Below are 21,188 nucleotides of genomic sequence, written 5' to 3'. Positions count from 1 at the left end.
TGTTGGCATTGTGCACCCCGGTATGAAATCAGATGTCTGCGTGGGACAGTCATGTCCTTCTCTACCAAAATTGTCCAACTACGTCTTTATGGAATTTGAAACATAAAAAAAGGGTTTCCTCTAATGCTGACAACATTGGCACGTATTTTTGTAGACTCTATATTGATTTTATGCTTGTTGTCTTCCGAGTTTCAGCACATTTTGGAACGCCCACTTTTAGCTCCAAAACATGGAGGACCTGCATTTGCCTGCTGACGTCACTTACAGATGACTGTAGACCATTTAATATGGCATACTATGTGTTTTGGTAGCATCATAATCCCGAATCTCGATATATCCGCGCATAATTTAATATGCCAGACAGATGCATTGTTGCAGGTTGTAGCAATACAACTAAAGAAGCGGTCAGCATGCATGCATTATTTTCTTCTCTATTTTTTTTACAATTTTAATCCATCCATCCATCTTCATCCGCTTATGCGAAGTCGGGTCACGGGGGCAGCAGCCTAAGCAGAGAAGCCCAGACTTCCCTCTCCCAGCCACTTCGTCCAGCTCTTCCCGGGATCCCGAGGCGTTCCCAGACCAGCTGGGGGACATAGTCTCTCCACCGTGTCCTGGGTCTTCCCTGTGGTCTCTTACCATTCAGACGTGCACTAAACACCTCCCAGGGAGGCGTTCGGGGGTCATTCTGACCAGATGCCTGAACCACCTGATCTGGCTCCTCCCGATGTGGAGGAGCAGCAGCTTTACTCTGCGCTCCTCCCGAATGACAGAGCTTCTCACCCTATCTCTAAGGGGGAGCCCCGCCACCCGACATAGGAAACTAATTTCACTTTTTTCGGTCATAACTCAAAGCTCATAACCAGAGGATCGACCGGTAAATTCAATCAGTGCAACAAAATAATACAATTAAAAAAGTATACATAATACAATTCCAAACCAATCCCAGCTTCGCAACACTCCACAGAGCAATGAAGAAGACACACAAACAAACAAACAAAGAAAAAGTTCCAACAAAAATAGATAATACAGTATCAATAATAATAAGAATAACAACATAACAGGGATTAAAACATTAGCAAACAAATCACAGCCTGCATACATTTCCAAAATTAAATACAAGGACAGTATGGACCTCTCCATTCAAATTGACTCACGCAAAATTTGACAGACCAAACGAGAGGAGTGTAATTTGCAGCAATCATTTTAATCATTTTGACTTCGAAAAAGAAGAGTTTTTAAAAATGTAAAAAAACTATAGTCAAATGCTGTTGCATTCTAGTCGCATGTTTGCGAGAGTTGTGTTTCTCAAGATACGGAAAGATGGCAGGAAGCAGCGTGCCGTTGAGGGAAGTTTATTAATACTCACGAAGCAAAGAATCAACAAAGGCAGTGTGCCGCAGGAACACGTGCGTGGAGCGCCAAGCGAGAGTTTGCATAGAATTAACTAAACAACTGAAACAAATGTAAACTGTCACGTGTAGCGAACATTGCACCAGCGCCTACTGACTAGCGAGACGGGTATAAATAATGGGAGTCATTAGCCTACAACAGGTGGGAACACTAATCATAACTAAAGGCAGGTGTGTGAGCCCAAGCACTCCTCGCAACAAGAACGTAAACAAAGAAGGAGTAGGAGTGCTAGCAACATAAATATACAAAAAAACTAATACAGGATATGTCCGGGAAGAACCGGTTATGACAGTACCTGTTAGAGAGGCTGGAAGCGGTGTCGTCAGACCCGTTGGAGAGGCTAGAAGCCTTGGGGGTGGAGCTAGAGGCTTGGGGGGCAGAGACTGACTATGTTCTTTAACATTGGAAATGTCCAAATTGTCCGCAGGCTTTGATTTAATGTCACTAAGTGGGGGGCGATTGGCAGAAAGTGCTGGGAACAAAGAGTACGAATTGAGCATGTCACGCTCACGCCCAGGCAGCACAGTGGGACAGGGGTTAGTGCTTGTGCCTCACAATACGAAGGTCCTGGGTTCAATCCTGGGCTTAGGGTCTTTCTGTGTGGAGTTTGCATGTTCTCCCCGTGACTGCATGGGTTCCCTCCGTGTACTCCGGCTTCCTCCCACCTCCAAAGACATGCACCTGGGGATAGGTTGATTGGCAACACTAAATTGGCCCTAGTGTGTGAATGTGAGTGTGAATGTTGTCTATCTGTGTTGGCCCTGCGATGAGGTGGCGACTTGTCCAGAGTGTGCACCGCCTTCCTCCCGAATGCAGCTGGGATAGGCTCCAGCACCCCCGCGACTCCAAAAGGGACAAGCAGTAGAAAATGGATGGATAGACACTCACGCGCAGGTGGGAACACTAAGGCAGGTGTGTGAGCTCAGGTACTCCTAGCAGCAAGAAGGAGACGTAGGAGTGCTGGCAACATAAACACACAATAAACTAAGAAAAAAAATAACAAAACTAACACTGGACATGACCTGTCATGACAAATGTGATCCCAAAAATCGAGAAAGACTAAGTAAGAACATGCAAAAAAGGAAAAAATTATCTGACTGGTATTCTATTTTGTGTCCTCTTCTGCTGATGTTTTCCTCAAGATGATTTTCAAGATGAGGAAACACATTATATGTTGTCTATGGAAGTGCAAGAAAATGGCGATGATTTATTTATTTTTTCTCATAATGTTAATCATATATGTTTTAAAGTAATCGTGGACCTTGGCGACAAAAACACGCTATGAAATGATCAAAATGAGGGTTTTACATGCCTTTCTCCACACTGTCTATTTTGGGAAATGGGCTCCAGTTCTGTCGATGACACTAAGAGGGGTCGGCATATCGAGTCTGGTAATGGAAAGGGAGCGTTCCAAGTATAGTTAGTAATTTGCTGATTACTCAAAAATGTATTGGTCATTTGGGAAATAACTGCCAGCATCCTTCATTTTCAGGAGCAGAAAATGCATTCAGTTCAGTTCAGTTTATTTATTTATTTAGCACATTTAAAAACAACCCCAGTTGGCCAAAGTGCTGTACAGACATAAGAAAAAGGGGCACATAGTGTCACATTTAGATCGTAAAATGGAAGGATTAATAAAATACAGTAGTAAAATATATGCCTTCACAGAAGTGCAGAATATATCACCTAAAATACTCAAATTTAATAAATACATAAAAAGGATAAAACAAGAAATAAAAACAACCAAGACATAAAAACAACCAAGATATCTTGTCTAACTGGATTTTAATGCCAGGGAGTAAAAATAGGTTTTTAGCCTAGATTTAAATGGGCTCAGAGACTGGGAGGACCTATTAGATAATCCATAGTCTGGGCCCTGCCACTGAAAAGGCTCTATCTCCTCTCGTTTTTAATCCTAGTTTTTGGGACAGCGAGGAGGAGCTGGTCTGAAGACCTCAAAGTACTGCTGGGACAATAGGCTGCAGCAGCTCAATAAGATAGGGCAGGGCTTCTTGGTGTAGGCATTTAAAAAACAATAAGTAACATTTTAAAATGAACTCTAAAAGTAACTGGGATCCAATGAAGGGGTAATGTGCTCACGTCGTTTGGTTTTAGTTAAAAGACGAGCAGCAGAGTTCTGCAATCTGGAGAAAGCCTTGATCCAGGCCTACATACAAATAATTACAGTAATCCAGGCATGACGTCACAAATGCATGGATAGCTCTTTCAAAGTCAGCCTGTGGAAGATACTGTTTTATTTTTGCTGGGAGTCTTAGCTTAAAGAAGCTAGATTTAATGACAGAGCTAATTTGTTTGTCCAGTTTAAGCAAGCTGTCAAAAGTGACTCCAAGGCTCCTTACTGATTTGTGGCAATATTAAAACGGAGGACCAATAGCACTGTCATGTCTTTGCAGCGGGTTTGTTTGACCAAATACGACAATTTCAGTTTTATTTGTGTTTAAGTATAAAAAATGTGCACCCAACGATTCCTGTACATCAAAGGTGTCCAAACATTTTCCAGCTAGGGCCACATAGAGAAAAATGTAAGGATGTGAGGGCCACTTTTATACATTTTGAAAATGAAAAATACTCAAACAAAAACAATGTAGGTAAACATATGCTGACATTTGAAAAACACTTCTACATCTTAGCTTTGTGTTATAGATAACAAAGCAATAAAATCATTCATGATTATTTTAATAATGATTTTATTTGTATTTATGTTAACTGTGCTCAAAAGTAAGCTTGTATTTACTAATATTAATATTATACGGTCAACTGAAACACTTTTGAGGGCTTTAGTACACTCAAAAACATGTCTCACAGGAAATGTGTACACTTTTTCATCATGACAGGACACATGGAAATCATCAAAGACCTTATACAGTAAGACGCTCAGCTTGTCTGCCATTTGGGTTTTCAGGTCCCATTTTTAGGGGATTTAGTCCCTTTTAATTTTTCATCGTTTTTTTGTTCTAATTTGGGACCTGTTTAGTTTGTCTATAGAATGTGTCGCGGGCCAATAAAAACCGAGCTGCAAACAGTACATTATGCATACAGTTCTGCAGAGTAATCATTGCAACCTGGGTATTGCTCACTGTTACAGGTAGATATGTCTGGATATCATCTAAAGAGAACTTGTTAGTGTAATTTTGGTCATCGAGCTGACCAAAATTGGAAACAAAATTGGTAAACTGAAGAATTAGAATTCACCTGTTCAGCTCAAAAACAAATTGACTCGTGGTGTGTCATAATATTTTTGTCAACATAGTGTGTTTTTACTGTTAAGTGGTTCTGACTTAAGGAGAATTGATGTACTCACACTTTCTGTTTTCCTAATCATAGATTTTTCAGTGCCTATGAAGGTTATACTTGGTTGACTGCTTTGAAATTAATTGTGTATGAGTGTGTGTGTGCGTGTGTGCGTGTGTGTGTGTGTGTGTGTGTGTGTGTGTGTGTGTGTGTGTGTGTGTGTGTGTGTGTGTGTTGCATGTGTGCCTAGCAAGAACATTGACCCCAATGTGAGGTTGAGTGTGACCACAGGGGCATGGGAGGTCTTAATCCTATATTCTGACACTAACACTGGACAGCAGAGGTATTAAATCCTAAATTGAGGGAGAACGGATAAGGTGGAAAGTAATAGGGGGAGGCTGTATAATGAGAAAAGGAAGATGGAAGGAGCAATGGATGGCCAAGCTTGATTGGAAAGATGTAGGCTGGAAAGCAGAGCGGGATGTATGGATGTGGGAAGAGAGTGGGCTTGATTAGGTGAGGAGGAATAGAAAAAAGAGAAGAAAAAACTTGGCAGTCAAAACAAATTCCTCTCCTGCTGATGAGAATGCTAATATATCTTCTTTCCTCCCTGCTCCTCCTCTCATCCCACTTTCTTCTCTCTCCCATTCCCCCTCTGTCACTGGGAGATGTTTTCATTTCAAACTATGTCTCGCTTGCTCACAAGGCCTTATAGTCTAGATTAGTATGTCTTCTATGTGGGCGCTTGGGCAAGTGTGTGTATGCATATAAACGAGAGCCTCATCACCGTACATGTAAATGTGCATTATCCGAAGGAAGATTTATGTGTTTCAGTGACTGTACATGTGCATGGCTCATCAGTTAGAGTTGGTGGTGGAAATGAGCGAGACCATCACTGCTGCCTCACCGCACTCCCACACATCATGTCCTTCGCATCGGCTCAAGTACTGTACATGCAGACATAGACACACGCACACTCTAGTGTGTGTAATCTTCAGGAAGATTAGTTTAAAATCTGTGACCTTAGTTGCAACAGTCACAAAGTGCTTTAATAAGAATATTCATTACTAAAGTTGTATGAAAGAAATATTTGGGACTGTATTTGTGTGAATTTCATTATTGTTTCATAGGGTTGTACATAAGGATGGGAATTGATACGATTTTTACGGCTCAAGTTCCACTTTTCACTTTCCACTTTATCGATTCTCATTTGGGTAGAAAGATAGCAAACAAGTTGATTAGCATCATCTTTGTTTAGTTAAGAAAAGAACCACAGCATTGACGGGGTGCCAGAAAAAATATTTTATTTTTGAAAATAACTATATTAATCAGTTATAATAAAATAGATATTATACTGTAGTAATAAACAAAATACAGCATGAATTATTCTGTGACGAATGATGAATAAACAAAAATGTTAAGTAAAATGTTTAAAATTGTTTTCAAATAGAAAGGAAAATGATTATTAATATATATATATATATATATATATATATATATATATATATATATATATATATATATATATATATATATATATATTGAGCACTCAAAAGTAAGTAAAACTACGTCAGTCAAAGACAAATAAATACAAGCAAGTGAAATGTGTACATTGCAATTTTTCAATCATCAACTGTGAAAATTAACCATTACCACAGGTATCGATAGAGAAATCATTAACCAAAACTATCAAATGATTCCCAGGAATGGAAACCCTGGGAGCCTGTTATCAAAAGGAACTAGCGCTGTGAATCTTTGGGCACCACACGATTTGGTATTATTCGATACTTGGGGGTTAACGATTTGATTCATAATGGATTATCGATTCAATGATTCTCAATTCAAAATCAATACTTTTTTAATAATATTGGTTGCCAGTTCTATGACAAACTTCATTCCTCCATAAAATAGATAAACAGCTCTGTGAATTAGTGAATTATATTTATATAGCGCTTTTCTCTAGTGACTCAAAGCGCTTTACATAGTGAAACCCAATATCTAAGTTACATTTAAACCAGTGTGGGTGGCACTGGGAGCAGGTGGGTAAAATGTCTTGCCCAAGGACACAACGGCAGTAACTAGGATAGCGGATGCGGGGATCAAACCTGCAACTCTCAAGTTGCTGGCACGGCCGCTCTACCAACCGAGCTATACCCGCTCTAATGACAAAACGTATTTTGTTTAATAGATTCTACCCAAACATTGTCAAATACAAATAAAGGAACAAGAGAGACGTATCCTACTCTTCTCTTTTCTAAAGTAAACCTGTTCAGCAAATAGGTGCATCTACAGTAACAATTTGATCTAAGTGGCTGCAAAAGACAGATTAAAAAGAAATTAAAATAAATTAAATATTTGTATTTATTTATTTTTAACACATTTTTAATTGTTTTAATCGATTAAGAATCTTTACAAAAAATAATTATTGTATTATTTTTATTTTACACACCTAACCAGAAATGTTTTATTTTTATTTTTCAATTCCTATCCCTATAGTCAGGCAATATAGACAATATACAATATGAATTATATAAACGTGGCCGGCTATAGAGCTTTTAATTGTATATTGTGATAATATATGTTCATGACACATTCTAGCTGTGCCCTGTAAATTTGACAGCGACAAGCAAACAAATGTGGAAGTATTATTGGAGCAAAATGACTTGCAAATGGGTATCGCAATCTGTGCACCTGTAGTCCAATTCAATTCATGTGTCTGTGAACTAATGTGTGTGTCTGTATTTCAATGTGTGAGGGTGTGTGTGTGCGTGCATGTGCGCGAATGTTTGTGTGTGTGTGTGTCTTTTTACACGTGACTTTTTGCTACGTTTTTGCCGTGAAAGAGTTGTGTGGCTTGGTTCAGATGTGTGTATGTGTAAAGCAATCTGTGTCGAAGATTTGTGTTTGCGTCAAAAATGTGTCTGTATGTAATCAGATTCATGTGAAACAGGAACCCTGATTGGCTATATTTTTACACTTGACTTTTGCTACACTTCTGCCCTGTAAGAGCTGTGTCCGTGCAGCGACCCGAAATTGTAAAAACCATCATTGCGCAGGTATCTTCTTTACCTGAGTCTCCGACCTCAAAGTTCTGGCGACGATGGAGTGTCCAGTAACGGAGGCAGGTTTGAATGAGCTGGAAGCTCTTAGCTGGAACTTTGCACGTCAGCGGCACAGGACAACGGTCGTTAGCAGCTGGGACTGAGTGGCAGCTGTTTCCGGCAGACTCCTGTGCGTCTGAGCAGCCCCTATTTAGGGACCGCACTGCTCACCTCAATTGGGGAAAGGCCTAGAAAAGGTGGCCTAAAGATTGCCCACTCAACACAGTACCCGGACAGGAAACCGCACCTGTCGGGACATTCCATTACACAGTCGAAAAACTAGGATAATACCATTTAGAATTGCAGCATGGAACATAAGGACACTCCTGGATGCCAGTCCGGACAGACCACAGCGCGGAACAGCACTTGTTGCCAGCGAGCTAAAGCGCTACAATGTGGATGTGGCAGCACTCACTGAGACCCGACTCCTCGAGGAAGGCTCACTCAATGAAGTAGGAGAGGGTTATACATTCTTTTGGAAAGGACACCCCATGGGCGGACCACACCTTCACGGAGTTGGTTTTGCAATCAAGAACAGCTTTTTGCTCAAGCTCACAGAATCACCAGTGGGTGTCAGTGAAAGGCTCATGACTCTTCGCAACCCCTTGCAAAATGCAGACATGTCACTTTGGTAAGTTCCTATGCACCAACTCTGCCATCCAATGATGAAGAGAAGGACTGCTTCTACCAGGCACTCAATGATATCCTCAGTCACATCCCCGAGGAGTGACAAAATCATGCTGCTTGGTCATTTCAATGCAAGAGTCGGAAAGAACACGCAAAATTGGAATGGTGTAATCGGCGCCCACGGCATTGAAAAGTCATCCCCAATAGCATGAGACTCCTTAGTGTCTGTGCGGAACACGATCTTACCATCACAAACACAATTTTCCAACAAAAGAACAAATATAAGGCATCCTGGATGCATCCCAGGTCCAAACACTGGCACCTGATCGACTATGTGATCGTGAGGAGGGTTGACCTCAAGGACGTGCTCATTACAAGAGCTATGCGAGGGACAGACTGCTGGGCCGACCACCGCATGATTCTGACAAAGGTCAGAATGCATGTCCGGCCCCTAACACGTCATGGTGGCCCAATGAGGAAAACACTCAACTGTGCCAGACTCTCCAGCAGCGACACCGGTGACAACTTCCGTCGCTCCCTAGCTGGGAAGCTGGGAGACATTGAGCCGCTGATCACCTCAGAGTCTGGGATGGATGAGAAATGGACCTCTCTATCCACCATCCTCTTTGACACTGCAGCCCAAGCCATTGGTTTCAAAATCAAGAAACACCAGGACTGGTTTGACCAGAATGCTGGAGAGATCTCCACCCTCCTGTACAGAATGCACAAGGCACACAGAGCCACCCTGAACAACCCACAATCCAAATTCCATATAAAGCAATGGCAAGCCCTTCGTTCTGAGGCCCAAACATCTCTCAGAAAACTGCAAGATGAGTGGTGGATCTCAAAGGCCAATGAAATCCAGTCCCACGCTGATAGAAATGATATGCACAGTTTCTGTGATGCAGTAAAAACCATGTACGGCCCCAGAAACTGCTCCCTGACACCTGTTAGATCTGCTGATGGAACATCTCTAATCAAGGATCAGGCTATGATAGTGGAGCGGTATTTTAACACCGTGCTCAACCAGCCCACCCCAGTGGACCCAATTGTCCTTGCAGAGCTCTCTGAACATCCTAGCTTGCCAGATCTCGACCTACCCCCAACCTTCAAAGAAATCCTGCATGCAGTCAAAACCCTGAAAAACAATAAATCCCCTGGACCTGACAGCTTCCCGGCTGAACTTCCTTAAGGAAGGAGGATACCGCTGTACACGGACACTGCATCTCTACATTTCAGAGGTGTGGAGATGAGAGTGTGTCCCGCAACAGTGGAAAGATGCCAACATTGTGACCATCTACAAGAACAAAGGAGACAAATCCATCTGCTCCAATAGTAGGGGTATCTCTCTGTTGGCCATTGCTGGAAAGTCCTTACCAAGGACATGCTCCGCAGACTCATCCCCGCAATATCAGAACGGGTCACCCCAGAGTTGCAGTGTGGTTTTCGGAAGGACAGGGGGACAGTTGACATGATCTTTGTGACGTGTCAGCTCCAAGAGAAATGCCGAGAGCAGCACAAGGACTTGTTCATTGCCTTTGTCGACCTTTCAAAGGCATTTGACACAGTGAACAGGGACCTTTGTGGCAAGTCCTGAAGAGATTTGGGTGTCCACCCAAGTTTCTCACCATGCTTGTGCAGTTTCATCTGGGACGATGGCCCGAGTGGTAGTGTGAAGACACAGCTCAGAGCCCTTTGTTGTGAAAACTGGAGTTAGGCAGGGCTGTGTGCTGGCTACAGTTCTCTTCAACATCTTCCTCGTCTGTGTCACAACACTGCTACGCAGGAAGATGGAGGAACAGGCTACAGTTACCATAGACTTCAGGCTTGATGGTAACCTGTTTAACATCAGGAGGCTATAGACAACTACCAAGCTGACCTCGGAGACCATCATTGAGCTGCAATACGCCAATGACTGTGCCCTGGTTGCCCATACACCACAGGCTCTGCAAAACATCCTCTCGGCAGCTGTAACTGCATATACCAGAATAGGGACTGACGATCAACACCCAGAAGACAGAGGTACTCTGCAGAGGTGTGGACTCGAGTCACATGACTTGGACTCGAGTCAGACTCGAGTCATGAATTTGATGACTTTAGACTCGACTTGACAAAATGTGAAGAGACTTGCAACTCGACTTAGACTTTAACATCAATGACTTGTGACTTCACTTGGACTTGAGCCTTTTGACTTGACATGACTTGACATGACTTGCCACTTTCCCCAAAATCCAAAGCTTAAAAAGTTATTTGGGAGCGCTGCGTATTTTTCATTTTCTTCGTCTGTCTATCAGCGTGTTATTCCTGTCAGCTGGTGTGCTGTCAGTACAACAGCCAATCAAATTAGATATACGTTGTTTTCATCACACAGCATTCATCCAATCAAATTGCAGGACAACCAATGAACTAGAGTTGTCCAACAACGTGCCAGTGATAAACAATTATGTTAAAGTTGGTTTCGTTCGGGTATAAAAACTACGACTTGGTCAACAAAAAACGAATTGCGGTATGCAAATCACGCAGTTCGAATATTACAGACGGAGACGCAACAACTTCCAACTTCGTTCGACATTTGAAGTTGCACAAAGAAGGGTAAGTTCTGAATGTAAGATAACGTTTATTGGCTAAGTAACGTGACTTTTATTTGCTGTGTAGTTAAATCAGTGAGGCTGCAAACTCACTGCTAACGTTATAACAATAGACATCTTATAAGTAGACGCAGCATCGAGCGCTACTGCCTACTGGCGCAGACGAGGCGCGTGGCCGCCATCTTGGAGTGGTGATCCGCTCCACTCAGTGAAATTCATTTGGCAGGAGCAATGAACTGTCAGCGCATTTAATTCATTTTACCTCACTGAATACGACTGATTTTCACCCCCTTTTTTGTCATACGTGTAGCCATGATAACAGACACATGTTTTGGCGTGTTTTATTATTCATAGTTTGCTTAACAGTAATATAATATTCTTATACACTATAAATGACCAGACGTCCGAGATCAAAACTGGGAATATAATCCCAGAGAAGGGGGAAAAAAACGGTAATCTATTTTTAAATTGAAGAAACAATATGATTAGGTTATATATACATATGTGTGTATCCTACATAAACAATGTATGAATACATTAGATATCTATATATCTTAGGGACCTATAGACTGTATCTCTGTTGCTTCAGCAGCAGAGAGTTTATTCTGTCTTGACACTTTGTATTGATATTTTCTTTTACATTCTTCCCTTAAATGATAATGTTTGCAGTGATTGTTTTATATGTATTATTTTATGTAAGTCGCTTTGGATAAAAGCGTCTGCCAAATACTTAAACATATATAAACACCTGAAAGTCTTCATATCAGCTAAAACCACCAATCTGTTTCACTGGATTCAGAATAAAACCAAATTCTGTTCAACCCAACAATGTTAGTATTTGAATATTGTTACTTGAAGACTGATTCCTGGTTACAATTATACTGTTAAGAAAGTATTGTCTTATACTTTGCCTAAAATGAGAATCCATCATAATCAGTGGCGGCTGGTGAATTTTGTTTTAGGTGGGGCTGAAAGTTTGTAAAGTAAACCCCTGTAGGGGCGTCATCCTCCCCCAGAAGATTTCTTTGTGATTTTCACATACAAATATTGAAGATCTTTGATCCTTCTCAACTCTGTGGTAATATTATTTTCATAAAATACAACCAATAGTACGTTAATGTTAAACCTCACTTGTGAAAAGTAATCCCCCGATTCCTATTTTCAACAGTCCGCTCATTTGAGCAGGAAAACGCTGAACACCATCTTTGTTTTCTACCTGTCAACTGTCAGTTTAGCATCTTTGTTTTCTACCTGTCAACTGTCAGTTTAGGCTGCTCGCCGGCTCCTCATCAGCACTTCAAGATGGCGGCCAAATTGCTCACGTCACAGCAACCAATGCTGCGTCTACTTATAAGATGTCTATGGTTATAACGTCATTGCAAACACGGCAATCTGTTGCGTCCACTGCAGTTTGCTACCTTATTCATACTTTTTGTCAAGTGATTTTTTTTTAAGCAGGGTTTCATGAGGTACCTATACATAACGTTACGTTAGTCAATGTATCACACACAGTAACGTAACGTTAGACGGCAGTCAGCAGCACCGCGTATTTTAGCCACCTACAAAAAGACAAACCTAGTCAAATAAAGGTCAGTTAAAATGTGTACTATATTAAGAATATGTGTACATATTGCATAGGGTCCTGACATCTAAAAAGTACAACTCTGTTCATTGTTATGTTCATATATTTGTTATGTTTTTCATGTGTACGCACACATCAACACACATACAGTATGAGATAAGGTAAGAACAGGATAGAAACTGCTGTGGAACTAGTTACAATGCAACATGCCATGGAAATACAATGTTAATACTTTTGTGCAAATAAGTACAGTTGCACTTGTTTTTTTTTTCAAATGTGTTTATTCTGTAAAGGAATGAGTTACATGTTTAAAATGACTGGTTAATAGTGCTATTTTGAAGTGCAATGTCAGCACTATCTTTTTCCCTGCAATTTCAAATGCACTTGTTTTAATAAATAAATACAGCGTTTTAAAAGCATACACAATCTGTGTAAATATATTAGTCTGTGGTTAAATGACTTGAAAGGACTCGAAACTCAAAATGCAGGACTTGGGACTTGACTTGAGACTTTCCAGTCTTGACTTTGGACTTGACTCGGACTTGCCCTGTCTTGACTCGGGACTTGACTCGAGACTTGAGGGTAAAGACTTGAGACTTACTTGTGACTTGCAAAGCAATGACTTGGTCCCACCTCTGGTACTCTGTCAGTCCAGTGTTGACCTCCTGCAAAACCCCACAATAACCCTCACAGCAGCAGGGCAACAGTTGCTCACGGTGCCCACCTTCAAATACCTGTGGAGCATAATGTCTGACACCTGCTCAATGGATGACGAGATCCAGAACCGCCTCGAGCTAGAATCAGCATCTTTTGGTCGTCTAAGGAGAAGGGTTTTTCAGAACAGCAACCTCAAACTCCACACCAAAGTGCTGGTCTACAGAGCAGTATGCATCACTGCATTACTGTACGTATGTGAGACATGGACTATTTACAGCCAATATCTGAGAAGCCTGAGAAGCTGCTTCTTCCGTATAGACTTTTCAAAGTTAATTAAGCACTTATTTTGTGTGTTGTCTCAAGCTAGTTTTGTGGCTAGCTTAGCGATTAGCGTAGTTGCTTGTCTTCTCTTTCTTGTTCTTGCTCTGTGTTTTACGTGTTTAGCCTTTTCTTCCAGTCTCCCAGTGATAATAATAATACTCGTAAGAAATGCAGTTTATTTGCCGGAATGGAGGATTAATAACCTAAAGGAAAGATGACCCATACTGTGAATGGACTTACAAATTTAGCATATAACCACGGAAATCGACCAATATTGATAAATAGTATCCCTTCTTATTGTACTGCGTCAGATATGATTCTGATATCGGATCATTTCTTCTGATATTTAAAATAAATATATCTAAAGTTCAATGTGAGCCTATACGGTTCTATGTGGGGGTTTTATTGATATGTTTTGATGACCCATAGCCAAACTGTGCTAACTTAGGAGAATCTTAATTTAAATTGTGTCACTGGAACCATGTAGTGTAAATATTAGCCATATGTGCAACAATAAAGCCTTTCACTTGGTAATGGAAGGCCGATGTGTCAATTTGTACTACCCTTATTAAATTGACATTTTGTTTGTATGTTAAAAATTCTTGTGTTCAGACCGGGTAGGGAAAACTTTCTAAATAATGTGTCCCGACCTGGTCAGCTGTTTTTAGACACGTCACACCAGGAAGCTACGACAGCTCTGACGAAGGCTGAAGTGTCAGGAGGTAAGAAACCATTCTTACGCAACAAAAAGATTGGTCTGAACCAAGAATTTTAAACATAATTATTTGAGAAGACAAGATGAACGCAATCGACATCCTGTTTCATATGGCAGATGCTCTTACTGTTGTCACTTTTTGCCCTCAATGTGACAGACCCCCTGTGATCCTGAACAGTAGAAGTGCTATAGAAAATGAATGCATGCTGCATCGTGATCAGATGCAACATATATTTTGCTTTGCAGTCAAATCCTATGAGGAAACCAGTAAGCTCCTTCTCCTCTATAACAATCGTAGCTGTACCAATTCTTCTTATCACTCACTCACTCACTTACTCACTCACTCACTCACTCATTCACTCTCACTCATTTACCATACTCATTGACACTGTCTGTCTGCTGGAGGTGAAATAATGACAGTGGTCCCATGAGTTGTGTGGTGACATCCTGATCAATGATCTCTGCTTCAACAGCCACAGTGCAGGGTAGGGCGAAGAGAAAACTAGAGAAAGGACAAAGATCAGTAACCACACAGTTAGAAGAAAAAACAAAAAAACATTGCAATTATGATGTTGATTTTGCATACATCACATGGGGAAAATAATTACTTGATCCCATGCTGCTTTTGTAAGTTGACTCTCTTACAAAGACAATAATTCCATAAGTGAAAAACAGTGGTGGTCAACCAAGCCAAGCTGGCTGTTGTGCAGCAAGCAGCTCACAAACTCTAGAGCAGTGGTCCCCAACCTTTTTTGCACCACAGACCGGTTTAATGTCGGCATAATTTTCAGGGACAGTCTTTCCACTTGTAAATAAAAAAAGATAAATACACCAAAAATAATGCAATGAGATGCAGATAGAAATCAGCCTTTGGCTACAATCTGTCACATTTATATTTGATATGTTCATGAATATGCATTGTATCATGCCACAAAGTTATAACAAATATAACAACTTCCTATGAGGAGTTTTATCGTACATCTATAAACCAGCTCATTGGTGTGTTTAGTGGGACAGGCCAAAGTTAAGTCGAAGAAAATGCAGTCCTTTTATAAATCATTTCATGTTTCTCTGCGGCCCGGTAGCTAATGCGTCACGGACCGGTACCGGTCCCCGGACCGGTGGTTGGGGACCACTGCTCTAGAGTACGCAAGGGGCCTAGATATTCCTGCAAAAAGCAGATACAAGCAAATAAATCAAAGTATGCAATTGAATAGATCCCTATATCTGGGAGTTATTTTGTGTCTTGATTACGAAAGCTTTGTTTTGACACTGAATTTATGTAACTGATTTTAATTATTTTAATTTTGTGAACTGATTGTTTTTACATCAAAATATGCTGACAATTGTATTATGAAAAAATCTGTGTTTTAAAATATAAAAATATTATATAAATATAAAAATGTTGTATAAAAAATGCAGTGTATAAAAATTCAGTGTAAAAAAAATCAGTGCTGTGAAATTCAGTGTCGAAAATTTGCTGCTTCAAAAAGCAAGACTCACTTCTGCTAAAATAAGGCTGAAGCAATCGATCCTGTCTTATAACCAGCCAATGAGGTGTCAAGTTTAAAGTCACGTGACATGGTTCTTGCAAAACAGCATAAAAAAAGCAGCTAACTGGGCATAATACAACATCATAAACAATGATGACAATGCAGTCCACTGAATGTTTTCACACTATAGAAATTATTCCATTGGTTAAAATCTGTACCTTTGAGTTTGCGTCCTTGCTTTATTAGTGCGATTTTCTTTTTTCTGTTTGTGAATCTCATGATGACAGCTGGTGGTCTCTGGTTCCTCATGGGCAGTGGGTGACAATCCTCGATGTGCTCCAGGTCCATCTCTATTCCCCTGCTCTGGAGATAGGAAGCCACCTGCTGCTCCACCGACTGTATCTCCTGCACGCTGGGCTCCCCGCTGTCCGCGGCCACCGCACGCGCGTAGGAGCGCGGCTTGATCTTAACGCTGGTGATGACCACATCATTCATGCGGGAGTATTGCTCCAGCTCATCCACTCGCCGCTCCAGGTCCACAATGCGCCGGTCTTTTTCCACGTTCTGGAGGCGTAGTTGCTTTACCTCCTCCAGTAGGCCCAAGAGCTGCTCCTGGTGCTCTCTTACCGCAGTCATATCGCCGCATAGGGAGTGGAGTGTGAACCTCATCTCCTCGAACTCCTCCGATGTCGGGCTTTTCCTTGGTGCAGGCATTACTATGGTCTATATGCCGACGCATCCAGCAACAGATGAAAAAATCCCACCTCCATATCTCAGGCTGCTAATGCTAGCCGGCTTCGGTGTGCTAGCCCGCAGCACCGATCGACACAAGCTGCAAAGTTCTAACGATCCGCCCACCTCTTTTTACGTTCAAAAGCTCTAGCTTAGCGGTTAGTATATCCTTGTACGGTGTGTAGTGTAGCTTGTTTAGGTATGTACCTGTGTGTGTGTGTGTGTGTGTGTATATATATATATATACAATACAAAAAAGGGATTTTTAGAAATGTTGGCCAACTGAAAAGTATGAAAATGAAAAATATGAGCATGTACAATACTCAATACTTGGTTGGAGCTCCTTTTGCCTCAATTACTGCGTTAATGCAACGTGGCATGGAGTCGATGAGTTTCTGGCACTGCTCAGGTGTTATGAGAGCCCAGGTTGCTCTGATAGTGGCCTTCAACTCTTCTGCGTTTTTGGGTCTGGCATTCTGCATCTTCCTTTTCACAATACCCCACAGATTTTCTATGGGGCTAAGGTCAGGGGAGTTGGCGGGCCAATTTAGAACAGAAATACCATGGTCCGTAAACTAGGCACGGGTAGATTTTGCGCTGTGTGCAGGCGCCAAGTCCTGTTGGAACTTGAAATCTCCATCTCCATAGAGCAGGTCAGCAGCAGGAAGCATGAAGTGCTCTAAAACTTGCTGGTAGACGGCTGCGTTGACCCTGGATCTCAGGAAACAGAGTGGACCGACACCAGCAGATGACATGGCACCCCAAACCATCACTGATGGTGGAAACTTTACACTAGACTTCAGGCAAGATGGATCCTGTGCCTCTCCTGTCTTCCTCCAGACTCTGGGACCTCGATTTCCAAAGGAAATGCAACATTTGCATGGTTGGGTGATGGTTTAGGGTGCCATGTCATCTGCTGGTGTCGGTCCACTCTGTTTCCTGAGATCCAGGGTCAACGCAGCCGTCTACCAGCAAGTTTTAGAGCACTTCATGCTTCCTGCTGCTGACCTGCTCTATGGAGATGGAGATTTCAAGTTCCAACAGGACTTGGCGCCTGCACACAGCGCAAAATCTACCCGTGCCTGGTTTACGGACCATGGTATTTCTGTTCTAAATTGGCCCGCCAACTCCCCTGACCTTAGCCCCATAGAAAATCTGTGGGGTATTGTGAAAAGGAAGATGCAGAATGCCAGACCCAAAAACGCAGAAGAGTTGAAGGCCACTATCAGAGCAACCTGGGCTCTCATAACACCTGAGCAGTGCCAGAAACTCATCGACTCCATGCCACGCCGCATTAACGCAGTAATTGAGGCAAAAGGAGCTCCAACCAAGTATTGAGTATTGTACATGCTCATATTTTTCATTTTCATACTTTTCAGTTGGCCAACATTTCTAAAAATCCCTTTTTTGTATTAGCCTTAAGTAATATTCTAATTTTGTGACACACGGAATTTTGGATTTTCATTTGTTGCCACTTCAAATCATCAAAATTAAATGAAATAAACATTTGAATGCATCAGTCTGTGTGCAATGAATAAATATAATGTACAAGTTACACCTTTTGAATGCAATTACTGAAATAAATCAAGTTTTTCAAAATATTCTAATTTACTGGCTTTTACCTGTATATAATTTATATGGTATACGGTCTATTTCGCAAAACCCTAATCAGCCTAGGCTGAGACTATCACATACTGTATGTTTACAATAATTACACGTGCCTGTCTAGAAATAATAACGAGGTGGGTTGGGGTTTTCTGCAGATCTCCAGCACTGCTACGCTCGAGGGCAAAGGTCAGCTAAAGTTCACTTCTGGCAAGTGGAGTCCTCACCATAACTGCAGCCAGCTTGCCACTGCCAGTGACACAGCCATAAGAGTTTGGGACCTTCGCACCATGAGGTAAGTTTTGTTGAACGACATATCTATTAAGACACAACTCTTTAGTTCCAACAAACCAACACTGAAATGGACCTAATGATGATTTTAATCGACATTTAAAATAATTTATTGTTGTGTAAATATTATACTGTATATTGGATATGCTTCATGTATATGTTGCCATCATTTTGCTGCACAATTACATTAATAACCCGTTTTTTGAGTCTGGCTGCAAGATGTTGGTTTCTGGAGGCGTTCCCATTCTGTACATATTAGTGAGCAATATGTAGTACTTATTACAATTTTTTTGTTTTTCATTACGCTTAAATTCTGTTACTGTATGTTAAAACCTGCACTGCAACAATGTAATTTCCCCATTGTGGGATAAATAACAATCTGTTCTATCCTGTCCTATCCTATATCTTAAAATTGCAACCGCTATTTTTTTCCAGACATGGTGGAACATTTACTTAAACCTTATATTAATACACCTGGTCACAACGTTACTCTTGGATTGATTTAGACCATTTATGTCAGTACTTGGGTAAAGTGCATGCTTAGATTGGATGAAAATAATACTTTATCTTACCTTTTTTTGTGTTTCCTCACGGCCTATAGCAAAGCGGGAGGATATCTAAATGTCTGATGTCTAAATAAACCTCTTGGTGACGTCACAGCGTAGCAAGACTACAACCCCCCTCCGTGAACAGAATCATCCAAAACTGAGTGCAAGCTCACGCCAAAATGCATGGATCTTTTGATTTGATGCGTTAGCTTTGTTAACACGGCTGTCAAGGAATAAGATATGTTATATAATTTACAATGTTATTACATAAAAGAGTTTAATAACATTAAATATCAGATCAACTGGACTTTTAAAGTATATAAAACAACAAAAATGAAGACGACATAAAATTATAAAACGATGCAGTGTGATTAAAATATTGCAGATTGAGACGCTCTGGAATTGGAAACCTCTAAGATTAATCATTGATCTACTTTAATTTGGAGACCGTTATTGACCCAGACACTAATGTATTTTGTAATAATACTGTAGCAGCATGTGCTTACACTACATGGAATTTTGAGCTTGAAGGGGTTTTGTATTTGTATTTCCTGTATTTATTTCTTATTTAATAACCAGTCTATTTATTTATAATCCATTCTTTTTTTATTTCCTATTTTAAAAATTGTAATTACTGTAGATATTATATAATAATATTAATGCATTTTAATAATGCACTTTGCATTTGCGTATATAACCTCAAAGTGCTACAGCAGGGTTAAAAAGAGTCATAATTAAAACAATATTATAAAAGCTTTACAAAACAAGTATAAAAGGAAGGTGGGGCAAATCAATGGTAGATTTCCTGAACAGAAATGTTTAAGGTGCTGTTTGAAGCACTCCACAGTTAGTAGCACCCGCATTACCTCTGGCAAAACGTTCCAGAGGCGCGGAATAGTCACAAAGTAGGCCTTTGGTTTTGGTTGACAGAGACGGTAAGTGTTAGTGGACCGGAGGGGTCTGGATGTGGTCTGTATGTTGAGGATTTTCAGGTATTGTAGAGCATTTCCATGGATGCAATGATCAGTCAGAAGGAAGAGTTTATATTCAATACGGATATTTATCGGGAGCCAATGGAGTTTATGGAGAAAAGAGGTTATGTGATCAAACTTACGTGTCCTCGTCAGGACCCTGACAGCACTGTTCTGAATGTGTTGACACTTTTGAAGGCTTCTGCTCGGGATCCAGACAGGGGGCACATTACAATAATCCAGCCTGGAGGACACAAAGGAGTGTTCCAGCTTCTCAGCATCACAGAGGGAAAGAGAGGGGCGCATTTTGGCAATGTTTCTCAGATGAAAGTAAGCAGTTTTGGATAGATGTGGGACATGTAAATCAAAAGTGAGGAGGGGGTCAAAATTGACACCCAAGTGGTAACACAGGAGGAAGGAGTAGTGGCATGGCCAAAGAAACGTGCAATTCACTGAAAGGCAATATAGTTGGTAGGGGGTGCCGATTAGGAGAGCTTCGGTTTTGGTGCTGTTTATCTGGAGAAAGTTCTGTGACATCCACTCCTCTATCTCCTCCAGGCAGGAGGTGAGAGCTGCAAGGGCAGGGGGAGAGGCCGGGTCCAGTCTTACATACATAGAGTTGAGTGTCATCGACATAGTTATGAATGGACACTTCATTGCTGCCAATGACGTGGCCCAGGAGGAGCATATAGAGGGTCGTCCCAAGTACCGACCCTTGTGGAACTCCACAAAAGACCGAGTGAGTTTTGGATTTAAACTCCCCCAGGGCCACATACTCAGCTCTATCAGTGTGATAGGACCGGAACATCTCAGAGCAGTGCTAGAGAAATCAGATTTTGTATGAAGGCGATGTGGGAGAATTGAATGTTCCATTGTGTCAAACGCGGGTGTGAGGTTCAGAAGCAGAAGTAATGATGGAGAGCCCTGGTCATGTTATTAACAACACTGGAATATGTTAAACACAAGACATGAACATATTATCAGTAATTGCCTAGACATATAGGGTAGAATAAAATAAGTTGTGCTTCTTTCTACTTATTTTGGGCATGTTGAATTGTGTAACATGCGATTCTATTATGTTTCTCATTATTCATATGTTCCTGAGAACCAGCATCCTCTAAAGTGGACATTTGTTTTTGGTCTACTTCTTTTATCAGATTTACACATTTCAGACAAACATTTCCCTGTTAAGGAAAACATAAATTTTCACTGCAGAAGACAATGGTTCTAAAGAGGATTTAAAATATTTACCAGTATTACATTTTTGGGGAGAACATGTACCTAATTTAAAA

The 21,188-nt window shown here is 41.0% G+C and overlaps 2 protein-coding genes across 2 annotated transcripts in view; one reads left to right on the top strand and one right to left on the bottom strand.

The window, feature by feature from the left end:
- The window catches only part of eipr1 (EARP complex and GARP complex interacting protein 1), a 160,402-nt gene that overhangs the window by 81,602 nt on the left and 57,612 nt on the right, over positions 1 to 21,188 (top strand). Inside the window, exon 6 of the mRNA XM_061968519.1 lies at positions 18,245 to 18,381. Within this exon, the coding sequence (XP_061824503.1) occupies positions 18,245 to 18,381 (137 nt within the window). The remainder of the gene's footprint in view (positions 1 to 18,244; positions 18,382 to 21,188) is intronic.
- On the bottom strand, positions 12,887 to 16,530 carry LOC133611596 (uncharacterized). Its single transcript, XM_061968525.2, has 3 exons — positions 15,968 to 16,530; positions 14,084 to 14,758; positions 12,887 to 13,834 (listed from the first exon to the last, which is right to left on the bottom strand). The coding sequence occupies exons 1-2, from the start codon at positions 16,461 to 16,463 to the stop codon at positions 14,619 to 14,621; spliced, it is 636 nt and encodes a 211-aa protein (XP_061824509.1). The 5' UTR covers positions 16,464 to 16,530; the 3' UTR covers positions 12,887 to 13,834; positions 14,084 to 14,618.

Source organism: Nerophis lumbriciformis, linkage group LG08, assembly GCF_033978685.3.
Source record: "Nerophis lumbriciformis linkage group LG08, RoL_Nlum_v2.1, whole genome shotgun sequence".
NCBI lineage: Eukaryota > Metazoa > Chordata > Actinopteri > Syngnathiformes > Syngnathidae > Nerophis > Nerophis lumbriciformis.
The sequence above is the reverse complement of the archived record's forward strand: the minus strand, read 5'-3'. Positions and strand labels throughout refer to the sequence as shown.

Coding starts and splice junctions, on each gene's coding strand:
- LOC133611596 (XM_061968525.2), bottom strand. CDS start 16,463: ATGCCTGCACCAAGGAAAAGCCCGACATCGGAGGAGTTCGAGGAGATG. Junction 14,759..15,967: donor GCAAGGACGCAAACTCAAAG/GTACAGATTTTA, acceptor TCCTTTCTCTAG/TTTTCTCTTCGCCCTACCCT.